The sequence below is a fragment of the Strongylocentrotus purpuratus genome, unplaced genomic scaffold (genome assembly GCF_000002235.5).
Source record: "Strongylocentrotus purpuratus isolate Spur 01 unplaced genomic scaffold, Spur_5.0 spur5_scaffold_12, whole genome shotgun sequence".
NCBI classification, from domain to species: Eukaryota; Metazoa; Echinodermata; class Echinoidea; order Camarodonta; family Strongylocentrotidae; genus Strongylocentrotus; species Strongylocentrotus purpuratus.
The window spans coordinates 18,966,856-18,993,023 of NW_022145597.1; the positions used below are offsets into that span (position 1 = coordinate 18,966,856).

The 26,168-nt window shown below is 38.3% G+C and overlaps 1 protein-coding gene across 1 annotated transcript in view; it reads left to right on the forward strand.

Moving 5' to 3' along the window:
* The window catches only part of LOC577617 (mediator of RNA polymerase II transcription subunit 14), a 38,004-nt gene extending 20,448 nt beyond the window's left edge, over window positions 1–17,556 (forward strand). Inside the window, exons 22-38 of the mRNA XM_030982011.1 lie at window positions 53–241; window positions 2,503–2,551; window positions 3,187–3,360; window positions 4,171–4,259; window positions 4,898–5,047; window positions 5,571–5,781; window positions 6,606–6,673; window positions 7,395–7,721; window positions 8,291–8,387; window positions 9,044–9,250; window positions 10,201–10,412; window positions 11,228–11,269; window positions 12,090–12,210; window positions 12,958–13,019; window positions 13,512–13,736; window positions 14,648–14,840; window positions 16,040–17,556. Coding sequence (XP_030837871.1) covers window positions 53–241; window positions 2,503–2,551; window positions 3,187–3,360; window positions 4,171–4,259; window positions 4,898–5,047; window positions 5,571–5,781; window positions 6,606–6,673; window positions 7,395–7,721; window positions 8,291–8,387; window positions 9,044–9,250; window positions 10,201–10,412; window positions 11,228–11,269; window positions 12,090–12,210; window positions 12,958–13,019; window positions 13,512–13,736; window positions 14,648–14,840; window positions 16,040–16,101 — 2,478 coding nt within the window. The 3' untranslated portion in view covers window positions 16,102–17,556. The remainder of the gene's footprint in view (window positions 1–52; window positions 242–2,502; window positions 2,552–3,186; window positions 3,361–4,170; window positions 4,260–4,897; window positions 5,048–5,570; window positions 5,782–6,605; window positions 6,674–7,394; window positions 7,722–8,290; window positions 8,388–9,043; window positions 9,251–10,200; window positions 10,413–11,227; window positions 11,270–12,089; window positions 12,211–12,957; window positions 13,020–13,511; window positions 13,737–14,647; window positions 14,841–16,039) is intronic.
* The last annotated feature ends 8,612 nt before the right edge of the window (window positions 17,557–26,168 follow it).

The window sequence follows — 26,168 nt, forward strand, 5'->3', positions numbered from 1 at the left end:
TAATTAATATTGCCATCGTCTTTTTAATTAATATTGTTATTATCATTACCAGCTGTCCCAGAACAATCTAGCTCACCAGGGCATCCAAGTAGAAGGAGAAGGGGTGGGGCTCGTCATCAAACTCTGCTCCCTCCCACCTTGCAAAGGGGTTGCCAAGGAAACCAGTATGGCACTGAATGCTGCCCTCTTGGACTGCTCGTTCAGACTCCATAAGAATCAGCACGGCATGTGGCAAGTTCAGGTATGTCTAAAATATCAGATCAATCAATTGAGCATTACATTTATAAAAACAATCAATTGTTGTATAGAAATTTTGTGTGGTTGCGCCTATTAAATTGAATTGAATTGAACTTTATTTGTTTCCAATCACAGTAAAAATGACATTATACATTATTGTAATACATGCATAGGCAATCTATAAACAACGCAACATCCCCTCCATGACCATTCAAGCGAGGAGCTTGGTAAAACAAATAACCAGAAAGATTAAAAATGCTACTTTTGTTATACATCCAAGTTTCAGTAAGTCATATAGCAGTAAATGGAAAATTTAGCGACATTAAATAATCAAACTTCTTGCATTAAAATGAATAAGGCTAAAATCAATAGGCTTCATAGATTGGACCCTGTTAAGAAATTCCACTTCGTTGAAGTATTTTGACTCAGATAAATTATCAAATAAATTCTCAATTGTATCATCTTGAGAAGTAAGATAGCGTATAAAATTTCTGATTGCAGATTCATATTAACAGTTGAGATCAGAAGAAAATTTACCAGCATAAAAGAACTCTCGCAAATCAAAATCACTGACATCATGAAATGGAAATTATACAAATTTGGTTGATTACATTGACAAGCTTGCATAGACATTTAAATAAATAAATAAAGTATAACAAATAATTATAAGGGTTGGGTGAAGGTTACAAAAATCCTAATCGAGTTTCTCAAGGCCATTTTGATTGCTCACCGGAATTTTGCGTCCATCCTTGGTGTGGGAGAAGATCTTCCCATTGGACGACCAGGTATGGACAGTGTTTGTATGTTTCAATGCTTTGAAGAAGAGCTCTTGACGTCGGGGTCAAATCTTCTCTGATCGCAATGCCAGTGTTCTTTAGTTTCGACTTAGCTGAGTACATGAGGTAATGAGCGTTGTATCTCGCAAACTTTACGATGAGTGGTTTGATGTCGAGGAAGCTTGATGTCGAGTGGTTGTTGAGTTGCAAGGACTCGGCCTCTAGGATACCCTCAAGGTACGCCTTGCGGGAGTGGTAGAGCTTGAAACGCATGGCAAAGAACTTTCGTAGGATCTCTTTAACGACAATGGTTTGCTTTTGCTGAATGTCTCTCAGTGTTTGATTCTGCTCTCTCGTGAATCTTTGTGCGAAATAGAGACTGCGTGCTCGATCTTGTAACTGAAAACAAGTCAGAAAAAAATCTAGGAACCAGCGGGATTCGAACCTGCCATTGATCAATTCAGTCTGGTATGGTTTGATTCAATACCTTTCAGTGCTGTCAAAACGAGCTTCGGGCGATGTGGTTTGGTTCAGTCTTAGAAAGAAAAAAAATTCTGAATGTGTGTGTGTAATTTGATTCGGTTTATTGAAATAAAAGAACATGCAGCTGGGAAACTGAAATTATTCAATTTACAAAGTCAATATACAACACAATAAACGATCAAAATATGCATGACTAAAATGTACGACTATAAATCATGCATATTGAAACAAAATGAGAATCAAATATTACATCAAAATTAAATATATTACAAACATTAAATCAAAATCTAAATATATTACAAATATTACGTTAAAATTTAAATATATTACAAGTATTAAAAACATTAAAAACCTTCTGTGTCATCAAAATAGTAGAGAGAGAGAGAGAGAGAGAGAGAAAGAGAAAGATGGTACTAGAAATTGGGTTTTTGTAGATTTAAACATTTTGACATTCTGTTGTTATACAGTAGGCTTGCGGGCGCACCATGTGAGAGAGAGGGAGGATTGAGGAGTCCTGAGAAGGACTCTCGGTAATCTTTCTTGAGGGTTTGTAGTCCTGAAAAGGACTGTTTGGTATAGTCTTGAAAAAGACTGTTGGTTATCTTTCTTAGCTTATAGTGCTAAGGAGAACTATAGCGCTTGGAGAGGATGAGTGGCGGGAGTGGCTCAACGTTTCGAACATTTTTTACTATCCCCCGTTGTCATCAAGCCTACTGTATATTTACATCACCTGCAAGCCGACACTTACAAGCAGCATTCTGTTGTTGTTGCTTAGTATGTTATAGATGAACATCCTTGGAAGAGGAAAAAAAAGATTACAGAAAAACTTGTCTCTGTCAGTCAGATTATCAAGAATTCTGTGTGTATCGAATTACAGATAATCCTAAAAATCAATGATAATTTTCATAATAGGGCTTTCTTACCACCTTTCAGATTAATTTTCTAACTTAATCACAGGAAATGTAATGGTTTTATTTGATTGTATCTTTTCACTGTTAATTCTCAGATGGTGTTTGCAAATTGTCCTGTCACAAGCTGTTCATCCAGAGAGCAAGGTGAGGTTGTGATAAATGTAGAAATTTCCTTTTTTTAAAGTATTCTACATAATATTCTACATAATATTTACATAATTATATAAAGATTTGAATCAACAATAGAATTCGGCAAATTGCATTTTGGTCTTACCAATGTTCTAGGTAGGTCGAATCTGTCACAATGTGTTTCACTAGAAATGTCTGCATGTTGAAATTGCTAGCTAACAATTGCAATTGCTTATAATCATAACAAATATTAACAAATTTTAATAAATGACATAAATCCTTAAGAGTTCTCTCTTTTAATGGCCTATCTTTGTTGTTGTTTTCATATATGAATAATAATTTTTTTGATAAAATATACATGAATGTTGCTTTGTGTATTTAGATGTCTAAATGTTAGCATCTTTAACTGACAGAGGTACAAATCAGATACATTTAAAGCCCCACTGTACTACGTGCAGCTACTTGCTTTCTCCATATATAAAACAATGCCTAAGCGGCGCCTGTTGGTGCCCAATGATCCTCTTTTTCTCATGTTAAATGAGAGCTGAGTTGATGAGATAGCCACCTGTCAGTGACCACACCGGGTGGTCTAAATCCCTCCTGGCCAAACTAGTATAGACAGGCTTTAAACAATTTGTTTTCCCCTTTAGGTTCAACTCGTCTGGTCTACCTGTTCTACAAGGTCCTTGGCAGTCACTCCGTAGTCAAGCAGTTCCAACGGGATTGGGACTCCATTGGACGCCTCTATCATTTGACCCTTGACCTCCCAATATGGCTGCCGTACCTCACCCTGTCTCATTCTTCACGCTCGAGCCTGATACAGGGTAAGACTGATTGTTAAAGACATTGCACTTTTGGTTTGCCTGCTCTAGGTTCCTAGTGCAATCGATGTCTTTTATAATAATAATAATAATATAATAATAATAATATAATAATAATAATAATAATAATATGTCTTGTTTACCCAGGGTAGCCTTATCAGTATTCATATTTAGGAACGCTAAAAACAGGAAGTACCATAGCGCTTACAAATACAAATATATGAAAGGAGGACAATGTCTCACAGGGACTGATCAAATGTTTTACTATGGCATATGTTTGATGCTCGAGCCAATACACAGAACACATTCCATCCCACAGCCTCAATTCTGATAAATATAGGATTCAATTCAATTCAAAGTTTATTCAACACTCTTCATAAAAAACATTTAAAACATATAAATACAGAATGGAATAATAATAAAAAAACAAGAAAGTGATAACAATGGCAATTTATAAGAGCATTTGGGATAGGCAGAAAGGAGGGATTCCGTATCTAAAAGCCTACCCCTAAAAAACACACATACAGGAAAAAAAAGAAACAAGAATATAAGAACCGAACAAAAAAAACACAAACATACTAAAACATACTATCATGTACGATCAGAGTAAAAAATAGTGTCAAACTTGCCCATGCTAGTAATTAATGATTATATCTGCAATTAATGATTACACGACAAAGGATATTACAATTACTTAACTAGCTAAGCATTCTCTCCTCACTTTTCAGAATATCTTATATTAATGTGGAGGGATTTGATTTAATATAATCTGTACTTTTTGTGTTTTCTTTCTCCTTTTTTTCTTCAAAACAGACAATCCTCCCTTCACTACGTTGGTTGATATCCAATCATTCACATACCAGAAGATCACTATAGCATATGGAAAGGACAGATCAAGCACCGTAAGTTTTTGTTTTCAATTTTTCTCCAAAGAGTTGATTAAAATGAAATTTGTGCTGTATTTTGATGCTTGCAATGTGTGAGGGTTATTTACGGTATGTGAAACAATTTAATTTATTAAATATTTAAAAGACTGTCATATGCTATTACCAAATTGTGATATATAGCTATTTGATAACAATTTGCATAAAATTGTTTTACCTACAGTAAATACAACTGTTCTCATCTGACTGTATATCACAATTTAGTGATAATATCTGAGTCCTTTAAGTGTTTAATGAATTTAATTTGATTTGAAAAGTATAGCCAATAGTATTTAAATAAGTCAGGAAATAGTCAAGCTTTCCTTATCAACATTGAATATGTGGAGGGGGAAAGAGACCTGGCCAAACCAATTTTATTAATTACTTATTGCCCTTTTCTTCCTCCTCCTTTGGTGACATTGTAATATACAACATACATGTAGATGGCCATTTTTGGTGATGATTGTGGGAATAACAAATTTTCTTTCATGAAATCTGTGACATGATTATGGAGGATGTTGTTCAATGTTGTGACTCCCCCTCAAAAAAAAAGGTCTGTTCTTGAAATTTCCATTTATTCACTGTTTTGTTGTTGTTATTGTTGTTGTCTTTGATAGGTTATGGTGTGTTGGGATCCAGATATTCTGAGGTTTCGACTCATCTTCAGTGCTGTGGGTTCGACGTCAACAGCAAACTGTCACACCATGGTGCAGTCGTACCTTGAACATGAACTGAATGAGGAACAGAGTCTGCCAAAACTCATCAAGGTTTGTAGAGAGAGAGAGGGAAGGAGGGAGGGAGGGAGAGAGAGAGAGAGAGAGAGAGAGAGAGAGAGAGAGAGAGAGAGAGAGAGAAGAGGGAAGAGGGAAAGAGAGATGGAGAATAAGATGAACAGGTAGATTTTATAACAGGAGTGAGGAAACGATTGAAAAGTAGAGGATAAAGATAAAACTAACGATAAATTGGGTGAGAAAAGCATAATTTTATGGCACAAAGCAGAATCATAAGTTCAATAGTTAGTATAATTTTGATACATGTACCTCTTATGTAATTTAAGAAGAGATAGGAAAACATTCAGAAGAGACAGAGACAGACACACAGAGAGAAAGAGAGAGAGAGACCATAAAAACACCAGAGAAATGAACGACAGAATGAATATGATACAAGAGTGGCAAAGAAAAGACAGAAGATGGATGAAGGTGGATGGGAGGGGGAGACAAATACCCCATCATATTTACAAAATGCAATTATTGTTATTCTCCATTCTATTCTTTGTCCACCCCACCACAGAGTCTGTGTGAGAGCCAGGGACCCCTCCATGCGATCTGCAGGCTGCCTCTCATCCCGTCCTTGGGACTGATAGCCGCAACCAATCAGGTCGCAGGACCCATCCACAAGTTTGCCCTCTGCCCTCAATCCAGCACCCATTACAGGGTTGTCTTCCACAATGCGTACTGCTTGGATATCCATTGCAAGGGAAAGAATACGGTGGCTGTCAGAGGTATGGCTTTATCTATCTCTATCTCTTTCTCCCTCCCTAATTGTCTTTTGTTTTCTCTCATTTTCTGTCTGTCCATCTGTCTTTTACTTCTTAGCTCTCTCTCTCTCTCTCTCTCTCTCACTCACTCTCCTCATTCTCCCCCATTTTCATTCTCTCTGTCTCTGTTTTGCTTTCTGTTGCTCTCTCTCTCTTCCTCCTTCTCTGACTACCCTTTTTTCCTCTCTTATTTCCTGTCTGTCGCCTGTCTATCTGTCTTTCACTTCTTCGCTCTCCCTCACTCTCCCACTCTTTCTCTCACCCTCATCCCTCACAAAGGATCACCACGCCTTCAAGTTAAGCTTACGTGGCAATCCTTCTTCAAGATTATTTAATGTTAGTATTACAATGTGAGTATTTTACATTGATGATGTATTAATTATATGATTTGTTTATAATCATGATTATGTTGTAATAGCTTGTAGCTTTGGAAAAAGATTATGAGAAAAATATTTATAAAATGAAAAAAATTAATTCTCTGTCTCTAATTTTCTTTTTGTCTCCCTCTATCTTTCCATGTCTTTTTCTCCCTCTTTGTTTCTTTCTGTCTCTTTTTCTCTCTTTCTGACTCTGTCTTTCTCCATCCTTCCATCAGTCTGCCTGTTTTATTTTCTCTCTCTCTCACTTTGTGTGTATATTTGTCCTTCTTTCCTCCTATTAGTTTTACCTACATTTTATATCATAGAGTAAACAGTACATGACTTTACATTTCTCTATTTAAACAAAAATGTCACCTATATTATTGTAAAATTTACTGATGTCATGTTTTGCTTTTCTATCGCTTTCAGATGGAGCGTTCAGTTTGTTTGATATGAGGAAGGTTGTGGAAGGTCTCTATACAGTACCGAACCTCAAGGTGAGTGTCCAGTCTTATACCCTCAAGTCTCGTTTACATACAAAATAGTAGACTGCCTAAAAAAAATAAAAGAAAGCTAATGAGTCAAAATACAATGACAGTGCAGTGCACTGTTCTTCAACACACTGATAAATGAGTGATTTTGCATAGGGGTCTTTTATTGCACACAGCTACATTTTGCAAAATAGTTTTCATTTTGATGAAGCTGTGTTTTAGCATGTTTATTGATTGTGCTTACATTTTCTACTCCTTTTGATTCTTACGATAAAAAATAAAAAAAGTAAAATGTGTAGAAATATGATCATACATCATAAAGTATTGGTAAAGAATATGTACTCTTTTAATCTGCCAGCATCATAAGACTGTAAAAGGAATTAAAAATGGGAAAGAATTCATTTGTCGTTGGTACAATGTTTTTTTGTTGTTGGTAAAATGAATTTATTGATAAATATATGCATTTGAACAAATCAAACAATCAATTGAAATAACATTGTAACATGATTCAAATAAAACATGTTTCGGTTTCTTGAATAACAGTGTTTTCAAAAATGCATACCTATTTTGTTTTCTTTAATCGGTTATGGATTAATCTTTTGAAAATACAAAGAATAGAGACTTCATGAAACCTAATTTTGCGATTTACTGCTTGCATAAATGTTGGTACGATGTTAATTCTTCCAATCACATGTATGTTGACCACTTGTTTCCTATCACCTACCAGGCATTCCTGGAGCTCTTCATCGACGAAACGGTATCCTACCACCACCAGCATCGTAACAGCCGCACCCTCCCGGCCAACGAGGATGACGGTAACCCCATCTCCCCCATGAACATCGATGCAGGCCCCACCCCACCGGATCCCTACCTCCCCACCCAGGTCTCAGGGTACCCCTCAGGGGCGTCGCCCATGTCCAGGGCGGGGCTCGGTCAGGGTGGATCGGGAGGCTTCGCTTACCCCATGACCCCGCCCACGGCACCAGGTGGACCGGGGAGTAGCAATCCAGCGACCCCTGCCTCACCTCACACGTCGGTCCTATCACAACAGCAGGTAGGTGTATATGTTATAGAGAAATTTTAAGGCATTTTAAATAGAACGTAAACAGAATATCGCTATGATGTCATGCACACGTAGGGCTCCTTTATTGCCTTTGTAAAATACACATTTCCTAAAATTGAAATTTTATCATGAAAAGGTAATCTTAAGTGCTGATGGAAACAAAATTTTTTTTCCCACCCTTCCAATGTTTAATGTTTTATCTTTAAATGTTAAGACTAAGTCCTGGTTAAGTTTTTCAGAGTATTTTTATCAAGATATTTGCTGTCATGATAAATAATAGATGAATATATTTTGAGAGAGTTTGAGAGTGTTGGTTCCTTTCTTTATAGTATTATGCCTTGTTTCCTAGTTCCTCTCAGTGATGAATTTATTTTGAGATAGTTTGTATTCTCGTCCTTTTTTTGTAGCATTATACCATGTCACTTGGTGCATCTCATTGATAAATCATATTTGATTTTGTGTATTGATTGATTTCTGTGTAGTATCATGTCCCATCTCCTAGTCCTATAATATTGATGAATATATTTAAAAACCGAATATATTTCTTCATTTTCTTGTAGCATTATGCCATGTCACCCGGTGCGTACCCTCTAGCATCGCCCCCTTCCATCCCTGGACCTTCCCCATCGGCCGTCATGAAGGGAACACCATCACCAGGTAAAACAATTGCATTCCATCTGTTTTCTGCTTATTCTCTTCCTCCTTCTGTCCTCTTGGAATCGGTCATTAATCATGGTCCCCACTCTCTTCTGTGTCTTACTCTCTTACTCACTCTCTTTTCCTCTTTCTCTCTCTCTCTCCATCTATATTTCTCTCTCTCTCTCTCTCTCTCCCTCTCTCTCTCTCTCTCTCTCTCTATCTGTCTCGCTTGCTCTCTGTTTTGCTCTCTTTATTTCTGGTGTCTCTCTCTCTCTCTCTGTCTCTCTCTTTCTCTATCTAGTCCCTTCTTCTCTTCCTTTTCTCTGTCTCAGTGCTTCTCTCTTGCTCTTTAAGTCCTTCTCCTCATATCCTTGTATTTCTTCTGATTGACTGATATATACAGTATATATATATATACAAAATATAACATTTGATTTATATCTGTGTCCTATCGTTGCCCATTCTCTCTGTATCACCCCCTTTCTTTCTCTCCCCCTCTCTATATCTTGCTCCCCCTCTATATCTCCCCCTTTTCTCCCTCTCCTCTCCTCTCCCCTTTGTAAGTCTGTCTCTCTCTGTTTCTGTCTCTGTCTTTGTCTCTGTCTCTAACTCTCTAACCTCTCCCTCTTGCACACTCTCTAACTCTCTCTCTCTCTTTCTTTGCCCCCTCCCAGGTTTAGTCGAGGGAGGATCGCCCTTCACCTCCTCCATGGGTCTCACCATGCCATCCCCCGGATCCCGCCAGTGGCCCGGCAGCCCCTCCATGCCAGGGCCCTCCCCCGTCCAGCGCTTTGGTATGGCCCAGTCTCCCGGTGGTAGCATGGGACCATCCACTCACTCCCCGGGGAGTAGCGGCATGACCGGACAGCAGGGACAAGTTGGTGAGTGAAATAAATCATTCAATCTCTCCTGTATGACTTGATTAAATGTTGATTACCAATGTCGATTACCAATGTGGATTACCAATGTCGATTACCAACGTCGATTACCAATGTCGATTACGGATGATTACCAATGTTGATTACCAATGTAAGGTACACAAGGAACTTCTATCCATTGAATAGCTGAGTGGAAAGAGAAAATGGTTAAAATGTCTTCTCTGAGAAATCTGTAAGCAAAATTTTTTGGTTTTATTTGCTCAGTGTACCCAAACCAGTTCTAATAATGCTCTTCCAGCGAGCCTTACAGGTACTACAGTCAAAGCTGCTTTAGTGACTACCTGTCTACAAAGACCACATTTTTTGTTTCCCTTGAAAATGGTTTCTCGTTGAAACATGTACTATAGGCACCAGTACATCAAGACGACCTGTCTTTAAAGACGACTTTTCTTGTCTCCCTTGGGTGGTCTTTATAAACAGGTTTCACTGTATTAACCTAGCAATGCCAGGTACCCATGCAATCACTCCTGGGGGGTGTTTCATAAAGCTGTTCGTAAAGTTAGGCATGACTTTACGAACGACTTGTATATGAAGTGCCAGAAAGGATGCCCAAAGTTTTTCCTGATGTTTTAACAAAGTGTGACTATATTTCCATTAACCCCAATTAAATTATGGCAAAAAAATATACTTCACATTAAGAACGTTTGTTATAATGAGATTGTTAATCTACATCCGCACAGTTCAACTTTAGTTGATGCAGTTAATAATGATTGAGCATCCCATTCGGCTTTTCATATTTAAGTCGTTCGTAAAGTCATGCGTAACTTTAAGAACAGCTTTATGAAACAACTCCCTAGATTTAAACTAAACAACTTAATGTTTCTTAATGCGTACTGAATAACAACAGACAAGCAGAATTCTTCATGTCGAGTTCTCTATCACACCCATTTCAGTGCCCCGCCAGACGAGGGTCCTCCCTCCCCGTAACCTGGCCACCTCTCTGCCGACCATCCTCTCCCACGAGGCGCTCCACCGCATGTTCACCCCGGCGGCGATCCACGGCACACCCACCACGCCCCTCACCTACCTGTGCGCTCCTATAGAACGTTTCCTGGGATCCACCTACCTCCAGAGACACCTGAAGAGAGTTATCAATGCTGAACAGGTATGTCTCTGGGTGCATTATCATCTTTTTCCACTCAAAAACAGCATTTCTTTACATGCATATTGAACCCGACTATATCAAGTCGTCACAATTTGAAATAAAGCCTAGTCTCTGCGCAACTGCTTTGCACCATTGACTCGGGAAGCAGAGAATTGCTCGGAGGTCAACTAGGGCACAGCACATGGCACTATTTTTCTTAACGGGAAATAAGCCTGGGGAAGGTCCGATATGTATGTGTGTTTCAAAACAGCTTTGCATTTATCACCTCTTAAAAACTTGATTCTGGCTCTATGTCACATTCAAAATGCACTTTTTCTTTGGCGTTTCAATATACCCATATCTAAAGACGTTTGATAACAGGCTTGCGTTTATTACCATGCAATTTTGCCTGAAACACATTTGATGACGCTGATCATAGGCCAGTAAAGGGATGATCAACGCACCCTTTATCCTTCTACTAACCTATTACTTACTGGAACCAGGGGTATCATGTATTTAGCATATGGGAAAAGGAAAACTCGGGTGCCAATGGGTTAAGGCTGTTTACTTCTGAGTTACCTCATTCTCATAGTCTTCGTACCAGGGACCAGGGGCTGCCCCGTTTCTGTGGGCAACAGGCTAAAGGGGAAAGAAAAATGACAGGAGCAGGTCAGTGAAGAATTGAGCAAATTGCTTTAGGTGTAATCTGTTTCGCTATAATTTTAATGATTTCAAAACCCCATAATACACAATATTTCTATTTACTACTTAACCACTCAGAAAAAAACATGCATTGAATAGAAAGTTATATACCCCTTGTTTTCTCTCTCCTTTAGACCCAGACTTTACAGGCTGCAGAACAAGGATGCAGATTAAAGGTACATGTAAGACGTACATGTATGCTTTTGTTTATCGTTATCCTCATCATATAGAGGTCAAAGGTCATGTCGTTTATCTAAATATATTTCATAATGATTGATAAAGACCTTATGGTATCGAAAACACACCTTTGTCATACAAATTCTATTTAAAATTGGAAGAAAAGGGTGAAATAATCAAATTGGGATGTCATGCTACTTTATAATGGCTCAAGAAAGGGATGTTTGTATTATACAGATTGATAATGACCTCCGAAATTTCATAAAATACAATGTTTTTAATACAACTTTTACGGCAATGGGTCACTTACTTGTGCTGCCCCTACACACTATCCCATCTCATATGAAGGAAGCATCCACAAGTTATAAGTTTAAAGAACCTCCTTAGAACATATTTGTTTAAATAGCATTTTGACTGAGTTACAGTCAGGCATTTACAGCACCTATTTCTCCCTTTTTATATCTTTCATCCTAAGCGTATAGAGATGCTATGGCAGTGAAATGCACTATAGATGAATCAACGCTCATTATTATGTTATTATATTTGTGTAATTGTTGTGTTCATTTGGATGCCTGAATCAACAAGCTAAAACAAGCTTTCTACTGGTGCTCCCTTTTCGTGCTGCCCATTTTCAATTTGTTTAAATTAACTTAACATAAATGCTCATGATTCATATATTTTGAACTGTCTGCACTATATCACATGTATGTATTTGTTTGTGTTTAATAGAAATAAAGTCTTTTGAATTAAATTGAATTGAATTGAAAAAAGCACTGTAATTTTAATATTTAAGGTAAAATGTTTTTTTAATTTTTAAAGCTGACTCTGCTGCCCCCTAGTGATCAAGGATTTCACTTCAAGAACGATTCTCTGATATTCCGTGTTTGGCTGAACCCCGCCCACATGCAGCAGCTTCATCTACAGGTCAAGCAAACACCAGGTAAATCATTTTGTGTTAAAGCCCCACTGCACTACTGATAGCTACTTGCGCCTTCTATATAGCAAACAATGCCTAAGCGGTGACCGTTGGTCCCCCATGGTCCCCTTTTTCTTATGTTAATTGAGAGCTGATTTGATGAGATAACCACCTGTCAATGACCATGCAGGGAGGTCTAATCCCTCCTGGCCAAACTAGTGCAGATAGGCTTTAAATTCATTAAATCGAGAATACCATTCAGGAGCAGGTGCCACTGTTAATTCTGTATATGGGCTGAATCAAACCGTAGACTGATATGTATAACATGTTTATGTTATGTATACACACTCTAATCGTGGCAAAACTCTACTGCGCCAGTACTCTGTTTGTTCCATTCGTTGACCACAGCCTGGAAAGGGTTAATACCTTAAATAATGTTTGTCATGATGGTGGACATATATTGAATTCCATTAGTTAAAACATTGAATAAATCATTATTTTAAAGAAAATATTCATTGCCACAGAAACAGTTAAAGGAAATTTTCAAGAAAATCATTTGCCAGCTACATTGTAAACGTATGCTTTTTGTACCCAGATGAAAATTATAGAAAAGTCATTTGTATTTGTTCCATGAAAGTTGACTATTAAATTGGCAACATGAATTAGCAACTCAAATTGGTGACCTAGCTTCAACAGTGATCAGGTGTTAGCATTTCATCTACTTCTTATACTTTCTGGTGATGCAATATTGAACTTTTTTTCTTCTTACAGATGCCAAAGAACGTTGGAGCCCAGATGAGCTTCATGTCATTGAACTTTACTATGAGAATAAGGTGAGTGAGAGAAATATTATTGCCAATTTGCAAGGGATAGTGATTTAATTTTTTGAATTCAGATACATCATTGATGACCCTTTCAATCAATGTTATTGTAATTGTATTTGCCATTTACGTTTAGTTGGCCAGAACTTAGTTATAACACGACTGTGCCTTAATTTGCTCAACTCAGTTTCCAGCCTGACATTCCAACCTGAGTGTGACCTTACATTCTGTCCTGTCTGATTCCAACATCATTTGCAGCATGTGGGACTGAGCATCTTTTTTTAAAACACAATTATAACACAAAATACAGTAGGTGGGGCTTATCTTTCTTCCTTCCCATTTTAGCCATTACGTTTTTTTGCCCATGTTGTGTGTCCCTCCTGGTGTGTTCAAGGATCTTATTCAGCTAATGCACCTAGAACTTCAACCAGAGTCTCATCTCATATGAGTTTCCAAGAATCTTTAATATATGGGACTAAGCTCTTATTCTTCCCTCCTTCTTAGGTTGCCTGCCCGCCGTTCAAACCCAAGGCTATCACTTCCTTTGCCCGTATGCTGTGTGCCATGCCTGGTGTCTTCAAGGACCTCATCCAGCTGATGCACCTAGAACTCCAACCAGACCCCTCCCTGAAGTGGTCTATGCAGCTCTGTCTCACCGTGCCACAAGGACAGACCTTCGCTCCTGTCGGTATCCCAGCTGTTGTTATCAAGACAAAGATGCTCCTATTTGTAAGTTTCTTGTCTGTTTAATTTATTTATTCTTTTGATTATACAATTTCAAGAAGAAATGAATTATTTACTGAAATTTTAGTGTGCATGAAATGTTAGCAAATGTTGAGAGGGGTTCAGATTCACAAATATTTCATACCATGAAATAATCAAATCACTATTGACACAACACCAACTGTTTGCAACTTGTGAAAGTTTCTCAGAGTGAAAATTGTTGTTCTTAATGATCCATAAAAGTTTCATGTCACAAAAGTTTTTCTGGTTTTACTGTAATCAAATTGGGGTATAAAACAAATATGCCATGATTTATTTCTGAAGTTTGGAAATATTGGGGTCCAGCTTCCTCATCTAAGAGTAAATATGATTTACGTTATGTGGGATGGTGTCTCCTTTATCAGACTACGACTTGAATGTTAGTATGTGGGACTGAGCATCGCCATAGATTACAATATAATTTTACAGTATATGGGACTGAACCTTTCATATCTGATTCAAATATGATTGATAGTATTAGGCTTATCAATCATGGTCGTGGTATAGTGGTTCATTCACTTGACCCTCAATCCAAGGGTTGAGGGTTCAAGTCCCTGACTGGCAGTATCGTCCTTTGGCAAGACATGAATCCACATTTGCCACTCTCTACCCAGGTGTAAATGGGTATTTGGCTTAATATAAGTATTATTTCCTCAAAAATTAAGAATATCTTGTTATAATTTTAATATGTGTAAAGTGTATTTGTATACATTTGTACATGAATATGTACATACATTATTTTCATACACTGTTTTCATACTTTCTGTAATAATATCTGTAATACCTTTGTTTATCTCTCTGTTGGAAATGAAATAAATACGAATTGAATTGAATTGAATTGAATTGTTAAGTACTATAAACTTTGTTGTCCACTGCAGATCCAGCTGAGCAGGCAAGACACGGCGCCCATGGTCGGCCAGGAGGCTCCCTCTGTGATCGTTCCCGTGCTCTACGACATGCAAGCCAACACGACCCAGCACATCTCCGCCATCAAGCCTTCGGTCCCGACCAGTCAGAATGACGGCACCATCGCTACCATGCTGAGGAGATGGGCAGAATTCCCAAACAGTGGTAAGCATCTTAAAGCCCAACTGCACTACCTGTAGCTACTTGCGCCCTCTATATAGAAAACAATGCCTAATCAGTGACCATTGTTCCCTATGATCCTCTTTTTATTATGTTAATTGATGAGATAACCACCTGTCAGTGACCATGCAGGGAGGTCTAGTCCCTCCTGGCCAAACTAGTGCAGTGGGGCTTAAATGTCTGTTTTTATTCCTGACTTTGTTATTGAGACATTTAGTTGCTATTATGGTCCTATTGAGTGACACCTAGGCCATCTTGCATAATCAAATATTATCTACTTTTATATTGTGCACATATCAATCCCAGGGAATGTTCAAGGCACCTACAAAGTAGTATTATTTCCCTGGCTTTAGCCCAGCTGCCCTAAGGCACTCAAAGCATTCAAGGAATAAATCCATACCAGGTACCCATTTGCATACATGCCAACTGTTCAGATTAAAGAGGAACATTCCTCTTTTTGGGAGAAGACAATTATCATTTTAATGCAGGTATTCCTCTTCCTGTACAAATTTGTCTGTAGTATTGAATAGGAGAGTTAGGATTGTTCCTCTTTTTTTTTAAAATAGCATAATTTGTACAGATTTCTGATTTTCAAATGTTGGCATGTATGCATTTGCTACACCTGCGTGGAGAGTAGCAATTGTAGATTAACGTCTTGCCATGGTGGGACTTGAACCGCAAATCATGTGATCCACAGTACGGTGAGATGTCCGCCAGTCATGAAACCTCTAAGGCACCTTAAATGCAAAAGGCTCCTGGTTTCTAGAATTTGACTAAAATATGCTCTGGTGACTATAGCTCCAGGCTTTGTTTTGTCAGAGATATGGGTTTAGGATTAGGGTTGGAACTTGGATTTAGTTTAGGTTTGGTGTTAGGGTTAGGGTTATGGATAGGGCTAGGTAGCGGTATAATGTTTGGTCCAGGGTTTAAGTTAGTACAGTGAAACCTGTCTATAAAGACCACTCAAGGGAGACAAGAAAAGTGGTCTCTATTTACAGGTGCCTATAGTACGTACTTCAATGAAAAACCATTTTCAAGGGAAACAAAGATTGTGGTCTTTGTAGACAGGTGGTCACTAAAGCAGTTTGGCTGTAATTTGATTAGTGTAGGATGTTATTAGTTGAATAATTGTCAACCATTTATACTCATGTTTCTCACTCTCTCCCTCTCTCTCTCTCTTTTAGCGGAGTGCACTCTATTCCCTGCTATCAGGGATCTCATGGCCAATCTCAACCTACCGATGTGAAGACATCCAGCTCCAAACCAGGTCCAGGACCCTTCAATTTTCCAGGAAAAATAAAACAGAAAAGAACTTTTTTTTTGCTGAGTGTTTTTCGAGAACAACAGAATGACATCTGATGAACATCTTCGATTCAAAATCAATAATAGCTGAGTAATAGCCATAGAAAGTTGAGGAAATTGGGTAGGATAGGCCTTCCAATAGAATAAGTAGTCCCACATGTGCACATATGTGCTGGTAGTTCTCAGTTTACTTTCAACGAGTCTGTAAATTTTGCTTACCCGTTGACTTTCCCAAACAGCCATGTATGACATAAACCAATGCAGGATTAGTGAAGTATACAGCATGGAAAAAAAGGAAAATCAAACCAAACTCTTTTTATCAGGGTAGTATGTTACGCATGTAACTAACAAAACATGATTCTACTACCGGTAAGTACTCTCTTGAACGAATAACCTTGTGAAACAATCGTTCTTTGCTACCGTGGTATTTTATTTCCTTCTGATCACAAAATTGTCATCAGTAAACTTTCTTGGTCTAATAATTTCTTATTCTCTCTCAAAACTCAGTTTCATTATCAGAACTCTAGATTATCTTTACAACAAATTGTTTACCTGACAAAGTTATTAAACAGTAATCACTGATCTCTTGAAAGTTTAGGTACATTTTGAAGCTCAGATTTCATTCAGAATTTGAATGAATGATACTTCAATTACTAATAACCTTGCTCATGAGAAGATTAAATTGTCAACTCTATGATATCGTGTTAGAAGAATTTGTTATGTTATGTTTTGTGTAAATAAAATGAATAAACTATTGCATTTTATATAATTATTGTTCATTGAGTAGACAACGTTTTGCAAACAATAGGTTTTAATAGACTTCCGGTATTATTTTCTCTAGATGCACAGAAAACAGCAAACAAATTAGTCATGTGACTACATTCAACCTTGCATAAGTTGACCTCACACTTGGAAATTTGAAAAGTTAAAAAATTGGCCTTCCTCTTAGGGATGCTAGAAATTGAAAGGGTGACAAAACAAAAATCAAATGAGTTTTAGATCACATATTTCTTTTAAGGGATCATTTAAAGGTCCCAGGAAAGGTTATTTTTCTGAAACAAAGCAGAATTGTAATTGTTTTCTCCAAGGTTTTATCACTCTATACACTCTTGGAATAGGAGTTTAATTTCACAGCCTCCTATTCATATTGTATCCACTCAAAATTCACTGAAATGTTAATTTTTTTTAAATCTAGATTTTGTACATTAAAATCATGAATGTAGTAATTTTGATTGCAAATGATGATATAAAAGATTTATTGATTCAGACAAAGAACTCGATCGAGAAATTAGTAAATTGTAATGCCACGATATGTTTTGTTTTTTGTTTGTACATTTTTAGTATGTTTATTTGAGGTTATGCGACCCTCATCAGGGTAATAAATATAACTTCTGAAACAGTTCAGTCTCCAATTAGTCGTTTTATCATTAAGAGTGAATCCTTATTCATAGAGATATAATGTAGAAGAGAGAGTTGGTTGCATACAATTGGAAACAGATAGCAATACATACTGAGAATTCCTGAGCTGGGGGGGGGGGGGGGGGGGGGGGGGTCTTCATACACAGTAAAATTTAGCTTGAAATGAAAGTAGCATTGTAAATGGGAAATAGGTATGGTGAAAAGGGTAAGAAGAGAGACAGAGAGAGCAAGAGAGAAAGAGACAGAGAGAGAAAGAGGGAGGAGAGACAGACACAGTGAGAGAGAGAGAGAGAGAGAGAGAGAGAGAGAGAGAAAAGGACATTGAGCGAAATATTCCTCTCGAAACGTGAGATTTGTCAGCAATGTTGGCACTCCCATATATAGTTTGCCTACATTTATGACAAGCGGTTAGGAAGCAAGCAAATACCAGACACATAGTCATTTTCCTTTAAGGGGGTGTTTTTAGACCTTGAGAGAGATTTATTCACATTTTCATGGATTTCATTTTCGACATAAAATTTGACGTTTTGACATTCGTGATCCAAATAATTTTGATTAACATTTAAAAAAAAAAAGAATTTCTTGTTTTCAAAACTTGTGTTGTCGTGGATATCAAAGCAAAACGAAACAGACACGGATAAAGAGCAAGTAGAAAGTAAAAGGGGGAGGGCGTTGAAAGGAGAGAGAGAAAAAAGGGAGGAAGGGAGAAAACGATCGAGGGAGAGAGAGAGAGAGAAGGAGAAGGGTATGATCAAACGTTTTCTTAGTTAATTTTTAAAACATTCATCCTTCATATTTAAACGAAACAGGTATTTCTATATTTCTCTTGATGTCAAATGTCGATTGTTATTCTTTTTTCACCCTCCTTGTCCTGTTGTTCTGTTTGACATTGTTTATTTCCGTCTCTTTGTCTGTTGGTATGTATTGTATTTTCTTTTCCTCTTTTTCTTTTAACTCTATAAATATCTGTATCAGACTCCCAATCCATGTCTGTCTGTCTAACTGACTGCCTGGCTGTCTGTCTATCTATCTATCAATCTATATATCTATCTGTCTATCTATCTATCTATCTATCTATCAATCTATCTGTCTATCAATCTATATATCTATCTGTCTATCCATCTATCAATCTATCTATCTGTCTATCTATCAATCTATATATCTATCTGTCTATCTATCTATCTATCTATCAATCTATCTATCTGTCTATCTATCAATCTATATACCTATCTGTCTATCTATCTATCTATCTATCTGTCTATCTATCAATCTATATATCTGTCTATCTATCTATATATCTATCTATTGTTTACCTTGTCTACTCACTGCTGCCAATATTTTTTCAAAACTTAAGATTCCTACAAATGAATCATGCAATATTTCTCTGTAATTATTCCCCCCTATATCCCCACATTTACCTTGTCCTCCATGTCTGTCTCTGTGTCTCTCCCTCTCTTCCTCCTTCTCTCTCCCTCCCCCTTTTCTCTCTCTCTCTCTCTCTCACTCTCTCTCTCTCTCTCTCCCTCTCTGTATGGCATTTCTTCCTTTTTTCCTTTGACTCCTCTCCTTTTCTTTCTCCTTCTCCTCCTCTTCTTCTTCTTTTTCTTTTCTTCTTACGTTTTCTTCTTTGTCTTCTTTGTCTTGTCTTCTTACTTTTTCTTCTCCTTCTTCTTCTTCTTCTTCTTCTTCTTCTTCTTCTTCTTCTTCTTCTTCTTCTTCTTCTTCTTCGTCTTCTATTTCTTCTTCTGCTTCTCTTTTTTTCTTCTTCTTCTCCTTCATCTTCATTTTATTCCTCCGCTTCCTCTTCTTAAAGCCCAACAACACGCACAATATACCAAGTGTTTTGAGATGCAACGAGATATTGATTACATGTAACGTCTCCTAATTTTCTAGTGAATTTCACAAGGATCTAAACAACCAAAAAACTACAAAGTTTTGATCATTTTGTAAGACACAGCATTTTTCAAATATTATACAAAGAAATGTATTATATTATTGCACCAGCAATAATGTTTATCAATTGAAGTGTATGTTACTATACAACAACCCCGAGTTTTGATTGAAATTAGTTCAGTACCTTTAGAGAGTTTTTCGAGTAAAATTTATTTTTGAAACACTCCGTGTAATCTGTAAACTGTACATATACATCGAGTAAAATTTTCCTATCGAAACATGAACAATTTCTCAGCAATTTTGGTACTTCTACAGTATATGCCTACATAGTTTATGAGAAGCGGTTAGAATATAAGCAAATATTATCTATATAAGGCTTCCAAGTGTTACAAAAAAAATCAGCGTACTCAATATCTTGAGCGCAGTACCCGGATGACTGACCAATATTGCTTTCGTATTGCTCAGTCATCCGGGAACTTCAACTATTGATATCGATATCATACGAAAACAAAGCCATATTTACCGAGGTAAGTCAAATGTTGTTATTTTGCTAGTCAGAATAATATAGATGATAATAATAATATTGTATGGCTTTGTTTTCGTGTGATACAAGAATATAGACACGTCCTTGACTCGTCCAATATTGTCATAGCTCGAGCAATATATTCTTGTATGATCACACTCAAAGCCATCCAATATTATATAGGCCTATATACCAGAGGTACCAGACACGAAGTCATATATGTAAGGGGTGACTTTGAGACCTTGAGAGAAATTTATTCACATTTTCATCACTTTCATTTTCAACGACAAATTTGACGTTATGACATTCGGGTTCCGAAATAATTTTGCGTAACAAAAAAAGAAGAAGACTATATTGAATTGCTTGTTTTTAAAACTCGTGTGCCGTGGAAATTAAGGCAAAACAAAACAGACACGGATTAAACGAAAAAAAAATAAGTAGAAAGTGAAATGGGGAGAGCTTTGAAAAAAAAGAGAATTAGGGGTGGGGGAGAGAGAGAGAGAGAGAGAGGGGGAAGAAGGGATGGAGGGAGGGAATGAGAGAGAAAGAGAGACGGCAAGCTAGAGAGAGAAAGGAGAGGAGGGGAGGGGGAGGGGAAGAAAGAGAGAGAGAGGGGGAGGAGAAAGAGGGAAAGAAAGAATGAGGAAAAGAGAGAATGAGAGAAAGAGAGAGAGAAAGAGAGAGAGGAGGAGAGGAAGGGATGGAGGGACTAGGGAATGAGAGAGAAAGAGAGAGCAAGCTAGGGAGAGAAAGGGGAGGAAGGGAGGGAGAGGGGAAGAGAGAGGGAGAGGGGGAGGAGAAAGGGATGGAGAGAGAGAAAGAGAGAGAATGAGAGAAAGAGAGAGATAGAGAGAGAGAGAGAGAGAGAGAGAGAGGAGAGGGTGATCTTTCCGCTCAATAGCAATTAGATAGCTAGCTTCTATAAACTATCACGAACAAAAATTGGAGAAGAAACAAAATGGATTGATTTGAGAGGAGGTAGCTAGCTAGGGAGTTAGCTCATCTCCTTGCATGTATGAACGATACATTTCGCGGGTGCTGTAACACCACAGCTCATCTGACCCAGTCGGCAAACCATATAACAGGACCATGATAGCCACATCCAGTTATCCACTCAACCAGACGGAGTGAGATTGACCGCTCTGTCAACTCTGTTTGTCGGCTGCTAGCTACCGCTGACGCGCCCGAAAAGGGAAAGACGGAAAGTGATCATAGCATAATGGTATAGAGTAGTTCTTGAGACAATTATCACCTTTTTGTGAACCAAGCATGGCCGGGCATCCACAAGGGTGTGAATACCATCTTAATGGAATTAATCAGAAGACTTTGTACCCTCTTATGCTCGTCTTGATGCTCTGTTTGGGCGCACCGGTAGTATCGGGGAGCCGCCACGGAGGCAGTCTGACACCGGATAGGGAGCGGATACCAGACGGCGGGGAGCGGGGAGCAGATGACACGCAGATGGTAGTAGCGACGAGCAAGTTTGCTGCATCAGCACCACCCGGAGGAGAGGCTGGGTTGGTGGAGACATTTGAGACGGTGATGATAGGTGGAGTGGCCGCTAGGTCAGGGGACCAACTCTCGAAAGACGAGACGAAGGGTCTCCATGTAGTGGCTGACACAGTCTCAGGACAGACGGAATTTAAAATGTCCTGCTACGATGATGACAAGGGTAAGTAAGTTGCGCAGAAAGCTTGTGATGATGACGTCACAATGACAAAGATGCCAGAAAACATTTTCTTTGTTATGTGACCCCCATGCCACCCCCTTCTCAAGATTTAGGAGGTACAGAGAGAGAGATAGATAGATAGAGAGAGAGAGAGAGAGAGAGAGAGAGAGAGAGAGAGAGAGAGAGATGGAAAGGGGAGGAGCCAAGTTGGGAGGATATTAAGAATGATTCACTGAAAATCCACTAGCTGTGCTTTTTATTTAGGCTCTTTTTAATTTCTCTCTTCGCATAATCAGCATATAAAGTATGTGAACAATTTGAATTGTCTTGATTTACGGTTTTTAGGAATGTGACAGCTTATATAATCTCAAAATATTAACAAAGTCCCTAATTCCACCAGTCCACCTTTCATTCATGAGTTTCGAAAAACACAAAAATATCAAATGCACTAGGGGTATGAATAATTAAGTATATCTAAAAACTTATTACTTATTTAATGTAAATTAAACTAATCAACCTGTATTGTTTGTAACTGAATAATCAGCTTGTATGAGTCATAATTGATTTTATGTCAATGTAGAACAAATGACCTTCAGACTTCATCGTGGGGAAAAGTCTTTCCAACAATTTTCACCCTCGCTAGATCCACTTGAGTATGATGATGATGATAACGCAAACTAAACGAGCGCATGAAGAAATATACCTATTAATCTTCATGTAGTGCTCCATTAAGTTATCAACATCTTAACCTACTTGTAATGCATCCAGCCTACGTGGTCTTCAACTCGTTTAGTTAAATGAAAGTAAAGTTGTAACTGTTGAAAGGGGTAAAGAAAGGTCGAAGCCACTTTGGATAAAGGTCATCTGTTAATGTGATCAATGTGAAAGTCGGCTCTATGAAGTCAAGACGAATGCTATATCCACTTAATCAATGAACTCTTTCTGTCATGTTTCATTGCTTTGACAACTAGTGGCGTATCCATTAATAGGGCGGAGCTGGTGTAAGACCCCCCCCCCCCACCCCGCCCCTTGTAGTCTTAGAAAAAGAAAATGGAAGATAAATCTAGTACAGTATCATCTCACATCGGACTATGGCCTACAATGCGTCTTAGATTGAATGTTTCAAACTCTTTCGGCTGTCACGAAGATAGGCTCGGTATATTCCGTACCTATATTAACACTTTGTGGATACAAGTCATGCACCACTTGTAACGTCCTTTACTGGGAGGGCATGCTATCTCTACTTCTTAAAAAAAAATAGAAATGTATTTCCACTCGTCCTTTGCTACTTTTCGTTGCAATAATGTAATGGTACATTAATATTGGAATTATGACGACGGGCGACGAGGGCCTTGTCTTGCATTAAAAAGTCTCAGATTTAAAACGCAACTCTAAAAAGCATGAACCCAAGTCCCAGGTCCCGCGTTCCCGATTGGTTGAAAATCGAGTTGCGTCAAACTGTCCCTTGTTCCGTTTAAAGACGCATAGTAGTGGGCTCTCATGGGGAATTTGACACCATTCGGGTGTTGTCAATTGCCAGAATTAGTCTTCAGTTTTATGACCAACAGGACTTACGTAATGCTCTGCATATTGTACCCACTCCCATATCGTAAAGTCACTATCTTACAATTCCCTCACCCGAAGACTCTCTGAGAGACTAGGTATATTGATCGATGGGACCACGGGTTTGCTGTGTGCGAGACTTAATGTACACCCTTTAATGGTATTTCCAACAACTCTGGTGCCAGCGAATTATGTCCTTCTGCACATGGAAAATGATTACCATCTCTCTTTTTAACGAACCGTGGATTTATTTTTTACGCGAGTTTTCCAAGGCCTAAGTCTAACAAATTAATGAGCCCTATGTGGAAATGAACTGAACATGTGAGGTTGTTCAATTTATTAAAGGGATCGGGTAACTTTGTCTCAGATTCTGAAAAAAATCCAGGATTTATCTCATGCTGCAATGATAATTATAAACCTTTAGATCAGTCAGGAACCCCATAACTTTTACAAGCCGATCGCCTGTCTGATTATTAAGATATTTATGATTGAAAATCGAAATTTCATTTTGCGTTTTCCTAACGGTTTTGATAACACTACGGTCTATTGGGGAAAATGAGTATGGTAAAACCGGTCACTCAAAGATTTTTACTTTTTTTTGAGGCACTTCATGATCATTGTGAAGCGCAATTTTTTAAGGCTTCATTATTACATCATGTCATATACACTGATAACATGTATGACCATGCATCTCAGATGTAACATTGTTAAACGATGCCTTTAAGATATTCAGGTAATGTTGAAATAGTCAGACCAGAACAAAATAATTATACTACTGAATCTGGAAAGTGTGAAAGCGAAGGACAGCAGGTGCTAGGTACATGCGATAAATGTGAACTTTAATCAAACCATTATGGAAGATCAAAGCAAGTTTTGATGCAGAGCGGGAAATGCTGGTACTACTTTTCGTACATAAGGCAGAAATATTTTTTCTTCTCTCTGCAGTTCTTTGCTGGGGCAACGTCGGAAGAGGTGATGAATTCCCTCTTCAAATTAGAAAGTGCATCCAGGTTATTACGACTCCACGAGGCTTAAGCGATAAAAAAAAAAGTTTATTAGAAAACTTAGAAGATGATATTGCTAGCTCGTTCTTAGTGATGAAATTCTTTCACTGCATGCTTTATGACCTCGTTTTGATTTCATAAATCGAGAAATGACAAATTGCCGACAAAAAATTTGCTTAAAACTTTTGCAGAATACAGCATTATTTTTTATACTCTCTTTTATACAAGAGATGTCTGACGGCTCAAGGAAAATTTCCGCATTTATAGGTAAATAAGGAAGTCAACATTTATCGAGAATGATTTTTTTTGTTGGGTTATTATTTTGTTTGTTGGTCGTGACTGTTATTTCCTCACCCCCGATCTGTAAATTCGAGACTGGTAATTTTTAATACTTTTCTCGATATCTGTGTTTCAAATATCATTGCAATCTGATACTATCACGCAGAAGTAAGGCTAAACATGAGGAATACGCACCACTTATTATTTTTATTACTCTATATGCTTTACTCGCACCCCTCCCCCATCCGTACCTGAATCGGCTTAAACAAATTATCATTAAGATGGGGGGGGGGGGGGTTGAGGACTGATCAGACTAAAAGTACAATGTAGTCTGCGCATGATGTTCCGCCAAGTCGGATAATACAGGGAAACCAAAGTTGTGGTATAGTCGTGGTCGTTTGGTGCGGGCTTTGGTGGGGGCTTTGGTGGGGGCTTTGGTGGGGGCTTTGGCGTATGGCGCGTCCCTAATTGCCCTCAATCCCCTGCTACGCCCCTGCCCCCAAACTGATCACCGAAATGCCTTGCTAAGCATCTTGAATCCTAACCCCTTCTTCTTTCACTCTGGATTGTAAATTTGTCTCTGTTGTATTGCTATGAGGTTAACGAGAGGACACACATTACCGCGGGCAGGTTCAACAAGTTAACGATGTAAAAATAGTTTGATGTGGGAAATGCCTCAGTCACACCGCCAGAGCCATCTTTGCACAGAGTTAGGCCAAGTTGTTGGTGTCTTTTGCCCATAACATGGCGTATATCTCTTGGGTTTTGTGCTTGCCCAACATAGCAGTAGGCGCCATATTGTTGTGCCCAACTAGATCCGGATTGGTCAACTTCTTTATAATGACAATGATTGCTGGCTCTGCACACCGCCAAATCGACTCCACATCGACTCCAAAGCGACCTAATCTTGGCCAATAGTGGCAAGGTTACTTTTGTTCGATCTGGACCCCGTCTGATAGTTGCGACCCGATTTGCGATTGACTTCAATCACAACTGTGTGCATAAGAGATTGGAGAGTGCAAACTTGCGATTGATTCGGATCAATTGCAACTCTTTGTAAGTCAGGGCCCTGTTGTCGGTCAAGGCCCCGTCTCACAAAGAGTTACGATTGATCCAAATTAAAGGTAAAGACCAGTATTGGAAACGCCCCAATTTCAAAAAATGAAATGGAAGCTCTCATTACCAATCATGTGAAAATATATGTTTTGACTTATACATGATGATAAAAAATTTGCCGGGAAACCGCCTACTAATTCATATATTTGGTAAATTTGTTTCTCTCATGGTCTGTGAGAGATATAGGGTAGTCCCATATACATCTTTCTGTGTATAGTGCTTGTAACTTTACGAAGAATGGGCCAAATTTCTTATAATTTTGATGATTCCAGAACCTTGCAGATGCTAGATGCTAGATGATCAACCTTTTCTGATCGATTCCACAACGTTTCTTTCACAAAAGTCGCATGAACACAACTAGTCTTTACCTTTAATCACAAGTCCTCCAATCAATCGCACGTTTGTAGTCTCCTCTCTCTTATGTACATAGTTGCGATTGATGTCAATCGCAACTAAGTTGCGATTGATATCAACTCTACCCTGGTGTCTCGTTAGTGTGACTGGATATATAAGTGATTTCACGAATGTCTAGGTAGCTACACCGC